At 46.5% G+C, this 6,023-nt stretch overlaps 1 protein-coding gene across 1 annotated transcript; it reads right to left on the reverse strand.

Moving 5' to 3' along the window:
• Positions 1-431: 431 nt before the first annotated feature.
• PtA15_1A807 (uncharacterized protein) lies at positions 432-1,278 on the reverse strand (the record flags this gene model as incomplete). Its single annotated transcript, XM_053165872.1, has 4 exons — positions 432-605; positions 676-730; positions 824-1,089; positions 1,180-1,278. The coding sequence occupies 4 exons, from the start codon at positions 1,276-1,278 to the stop codon at positions 432-434; spliced, it is 594 nt and encodes a 197-aa protein (XP_053017020.1).
• Positions 1,279-6,023: the final 4,745 nt, after the last annotated feature.

Raw genomic sequence — 6,023 nt, forward strand, 5'->3', positions numbered from 1 at the left:
TAAAAATTCAAGATATTTCTCCACCAGAATCTCTTGGTCTTGGCTTACGAATTGCCTAATCACAACACCCACTGGGTTCAGGCTTATGTGGGCTTGGAGCTCTGGTGATTGCAGACCATTGAAAACAACAAATTTTGGTTGGGTTTATATTCCAAGTGTATCGCCACATTTGGCTTTCAAAATCGATGGTTACAACCTTTTTGCGAGAGATCATGACAAGAAAATTATAATACTGGCATCCAAACAATTAAATAGACTTGAATAGATTGACACTGGCTGAAAAATTGTTCGTTGAGATCAAATGCGTTGATGTGGGGTATATAAGACGGCTACTGTGATTGCAATTCCTTGTGATGTTTTTGCTCTACGCGGGATGTTTTCCGTTTTTTTTTCTTTCTCCAGGGCCAAGATCTAATTGCTCTGTTGTGGACTCAATGTTTATTGTAAAAGTCACGAAACCACTGCTGTGAAATCACGTGGGCTTGCTCAATGGCTCCGATTTGGGACTCAAACCATTCATTGTTGAGTGACTGTTGCTGGGAGATAACCCGCATCTCAATCAATTCACAAATTCGTGCGACTTGAATAATGCCCAGTGAGGCTGCCTAAAAGAATGTAACAACATTGAGTATACTCGGCGTTCACTGGTCTATCTGATAACCGAAGTGGACTCACCGATCCGCGCAAGAAATGTGCCAGTCTAGCCAATGTGTGGTAGTCCGAAGGTTGTCTTTCAGGCAAGGTTGACGTGTGTTGCGAGGGCATCAGCATTTCAATTAAGATTTCGAGTGACAGTGATTTCGTTTGGGGAAATTCAGCTCACAAGGCACTTCTCATCTGTTCCAAAGTTCTACTTCCATCTTCGTAATAGAGATCGATTAGCCCGTGAGTGAAGCTGAATGAAGAGTTTTCATCCTCCATGGCCAAAAGCTGTTTGAAAACTTCCGTATCGATAATTGGAGAGCTAGGCGAAGCCGAGGGTATTGCACTTTGACGGGGCGTCGTTGGTGAAGGAGGGATCTCGGCTGCATTTTTTGATCCTGAGATAAGTGGATTCCCTTGAGGGCGTGGTGTCCTTGGGAAAGGGTACTGAAAAAAAAAAACATTTCTATCAGTCAAAACGAAGCGTCTCTCGAGATTTGAAGGGGGTCTGGTAGGACAGGAAAGAGGTCTGCTCACCCCCTCTCCCGGAGTACGGGCAGAGTTAAGTGGTTGAGAGCGGTTTGATGAAGACGAGTCGGACATCACATATGGGCGAGAATGGTTAACATATGCCATGACGAGGAAATAGTATGTATCAAATGATTCGCAACAGAGTTTGTTGTCACTCGCGGAGGTGGGACAAAAATAAGGAATGAACGGCAGAGATTGACGTGATAAAAGCACAGATTTGAGTATGCCGTTCAGAGGGCCAATCCTTACTGCACTCTGACTCGTGGGGAAAGCGCTACACGGCACAAGGTGATCCAAAACAGATGGTCAAGAAGTTCAGCCTAACACGGGGGTTCTTGATTTTGCTAGAAACACTTCTGCGGTTTGAACCCAAACTTCTGGGATGATGACAATGGAAAGTTCTTCTCCGGGCGACGATGAGTACAGCCTTTGAAGTCAGAAGCTAACAAACAGAAGCCCCGGAAATTGGGGACCGATGAGCAAGAAGAGTACAAGGAAGCTTGGATACTGGGTGGTGCTACATAGCCTTGAAATATCCAGGGTGACCCAACCAAACGGAGGGTCGGGGAGAAGGAAAAGGAAAGTTGCGACGAGGAGATCTTGTTTTGGCCTTGAAACCAAGTTTCAGTGAAACCCAGTTTCAGATGCCCCAGGGGATCTACTGAAGCAACCCAGGTTGAGTTGGAAGTTGGAGCCCCTTCATGATAGGTTAGCTCTCCGGTTAAGTTAGGTGTCGCAAGTGATGCAGAACATAGAGGCCATCTCTGTGAGAGAAATCATAACCACGTCCTCTACCTGCGCAATACAGTCTCAGGCTTCAGCAATGGCACATACCCCGTTGGCAAGTGCGAAATTTCTAGAGCTGGAAAGCTCGGCACGGGAACGCTAAACCCGTTACCGGCCTCGCTCAGCCCCGCCCCCTATAGCCTCCTGCTTTCTTGGCATGTGCCACCTGGCCTCCTCACACTCACTTGCACCGCTTGAGCTCGATTGGGTACGTCGATGCGCTTGCAGACTCCCAGGTCTGGACTACGGGCTGCCCGGTTTTTCGTATGTCCTGCGGATGTAAAGAGGAGCCTCTATCGGCCCATAAGCAAATCTCTGAAGGCCTGGCCATAATGTACTTGATAATCAATGCGCTCGATTCTTCGACTTCACATTTGGTTTTTCTGCATGTTTATCTGACTCCGGAACACGGGGCAAGAAAGACAGGACCATTGGTGGAGATGGCCCTCGTCAGCGTCGCATGTTAAGAGGCGATGATCATAGCTTCCTATGTAATGAACCACAAGAATTATTAATTCCTACATCTATTCTTAAGATAAGATACAAAGTTTTAATCACGATTCGATCTTAGCCGGCTTGAAGTGTGCTTAGAGGTTTGGATTTGGATGGAAACAGGGTCTGCGGTTCATGTCTTGAGACTTCATCGGGAAAACGGGTCTGCTGAGATCCTCCCGTTCCAAGAGACCCATGTGACCTGTGCAAACTCATCTTGGACTATCAGTATTTTGCCACGTGATGCTTGGTTTTGGGATGGAAATCCTTATTTCTTCCACAAAACATGCGACCTTAACAATCACTTCAGTTTCTGCCTTAAGACCTAACAATCACTTCCTTCACTTTTCTGCCTTACACGCAAGTCAGATACGATTCGCGAAGCACCATGGGCGTCGACTTGCTCCCGGGCTGGAAAAGCTAGGAAAGAAATATATCGATCCATTAATGGTAACCACTCAAGCCTTGGCTGATATCATGCGTATTTGCTTACGCTCCTTGATCCTACTTTGCGGACTAATTCTTTTTTCCGGAGCTCCTGAAAAAAGGTCACTCAATCTGCTCGCGTTGCTTTCCAAACACCTTAGGATTTTTTTAGGTTCATTTTGAGCGTTCTCCAGAGAAGCGATTCCACGAAGAATGCCAGTTGAGGGTTGCCAGCGGGTTTGTGGTTGCTCTCATCAGCCCACACCAATGACTAATTCCTGACACATTTACACCGAACTTCTAAAATACTTGGAGGCGCGCGCTTCGCGCCCAGGAGGGAGTTCGATGTTAAGTTTGCATTCACACATCAACAAAAGAGTCTTTGGTCAAGGTTATTGTTTAAAGCCACATCAAGACTACCCTGGAATATGTGAGGCATGATGCTCAAATAGATGTGTGGGAATGTGGAGATCAGAATTGGGGGATGAGACACATGCTGAGCAAGGTAATCTTGAAGAGATGGACTTTACGGGCTGATGGAATACATAAATATGTTATCAGTGGGCATTTTTGGCCTTAATATAAACCATATCAGAGTTTTAGTTGCCAGCTCTAAGTTGATCCAAGTAATGTATATATCTCCTGTTTTTGAATCAAGGGTGTTCATATGATGGTGCCATGTGAATGCACAATATTAGTAAACTGATCAACTGGGCAGGATTGCTTGTTTTTTCATGAATGTTTCTGGATGACTTGAGCCCACATGTGAACAAGAACTGGTGTATATATTTATCTCAACACTACCAGGGATAATTCCTGGTCAATATCAGGGGTGTGTTACATTGAAGAATATAAATTGTCAATCAAGGTACAAATGAGAAGGTGGGAACCAAGTGGAGGACTTCCCGCCAATCTGGAAACCCAGATTTTCCCAGATTTTGCAGGGAAATCTAGGCAGATCTAGGAATTGGGACGATTGAGCCCAGATTTCCCCGCAAAATCTGGAAAAATCTGAGTTCCCAGATTGACAGGAAGTCCTCCAGTGATCAAGAATCAAGAGGGTTGAACATTGGTGGAGTCATGATCTGGGGGGCTGGTTGGTAGTTGAACCACATATATCATATATGATATCACAATATCCACACTGATCACCACCGGGGGCCCGCCGGGCGCCCAACGGGCTACCCAGACCCGCCCAATTTCTGCAACAGGTCTGGTGGGCTGGGCCAACTTTGGAAAGCTCCCCTGTATGCCGGCCCAAACCCAGACGGGTTCAGGTGGCCTGTTGGCCGGCCCGCCCAATAGCCATGCCTAGTTACAAGCATCTTCAGGAGATGTTTTTCATGAGCAAAAATAGCATGTCATCCTATGCAATTGTCTTCCTGCCAAACTCCATGTTCAGGTTTGCTGTATTGAGAAGCTTGAGTAGATGCGTAAACAATTTGTGACAAACTATGAAGTAGTTTAGGTCTGCCTCAGCAACTAAATTTCCATGAGAATGTTTGAGGATGCTCAATGGAATGCAGTACCATTCTTACACTGTTGATTCTTGTACCTTCCCAAATTGAAATGATTTCATGGAATCACCTCCAATTGGAAAGTGTTGAATGTACTTTTTGGGATTTCAAAATTTCATGGCATTGACAAGTAGCCATGACAACCTCTCTGAATCCTTGATGTTCTAAAATTTATTATCCTCTCACCTAGGACGTCACAACAGTTCCAATTTTGGATAAATTATTGTGGAGTGTCCAGTATTACCAATGGCCGGTGCTGTATGACTTCTGGAAAAGCATATGATAACTCAAACCTTGCAGCACCAGAAGCTGGGTGTGATTTTTGATGCGGGAAATCAACTCTTGGGCTGTATGGACCAGCCACATAAGATGGCCTCAAGGCTTTTGGTGACTGCAGATATGTCAATACAGACACCAGGGGGGAATGTGTGGCACTCTCTAGAGAGTGCCAAGCCGTATGTTTCTTTGGGGAAGCTGATTGATTTCAACTGTGTGAGCATGTGTGATGCAGGCTTCAAATATGTTGAAATTATGTTCAATTAAGGCTGATCATAGATCCACTCCATGGTGTACACACTGGCAATTCAGTGGAGGGTACCTCCACTTGATGCTTGGTAAACTCTTGGATTCTACACTTACTGGTGTGTATCAGCCATCAAGGTGAGACACCCTCCGCTCAATGATTGGGGTGTACAGCCATTGAGTGGAGATACCCTCCAATTTATGACTGTTGGACAACCATTGAGTGGAGGGTGTGTCCACTCAATTAACATATGCACATTACCAGCTACATATCAAGTGAAGACATACTGCACTTGATGACCAGTGGTGAATGCCATTGAGTGGAGGGATTCTCCACTCAATGACTGGTGTGTACCGGACATTGAGTGGAGGGGTTCTCCACTAGGTGATTGGTGTCTACCAGCCATTGAGCGGAGACACCCTCCAATTGATGACAGGTCACTGGGGTGGGAATAACCCGCCTCAATGACCAGCACTACATGGGAGTCATTGTGCCTTACCTTTCCATGTTTGACGGAGAGGTACGTGCTGTACATTGCGCTGGGAGAGTCCCGGCTCAATGAGCAGTACATACCGTCCATCCGGCTGCGCTTTTCCGAGCAAGGTGGCTAGTATATATGCCTACCATGCTCGGAAAGGTTGGCTTGATGACCAGAATGTGCTGGTCATCAGGCTAAGGCTTCCCTGGCTTGATGACCAGGTGCTGGCCATTGTCTTTGAGTTCGGAGACGCCGCAGATTGATTCCTGGGGCATTATAGCCATCAAGCGCGGCCTCTCCCCACTCGATGAACAGTTTGTGCTGGCCATCAAGTTTGAGGAGGCCTAGATCGATGACCGGAACATACTGGTCATTGATCTTGGGTTTTCCGAGCTCTGTAGGCAGCACATACTGGTCATGGGGGCTGGGAAAGCCAGGCTTAATGACCAGTATGTGTTTTACTGTTGAGGGTGGGGGCTTTCCCAGCTCGATGATAGCAAGCAGGGCTTGGTGAGTCTGGGTACATCGGCACCTTGCAAATGTCCTCCCTGATGTTTGGCCGAACATGACGGTGGACATTGCAGAAAAAAACCAACACTCCCCGGGGGCACACGGGGATGCAGGGCTG

Source organism: Puccinia triticina, chromosome 1A (genome assembly GCF_026914185.1).
Source record: "Puccinia triticina chromosome 1A, complete sequence".
Classification (NCBI taxonomy): Eukaryota; Fungi; Basidiomycota; class Pucciniomycetes; order Pucciniales; family Pucciniaceae; genus Puccinia; species Puccinia triticina.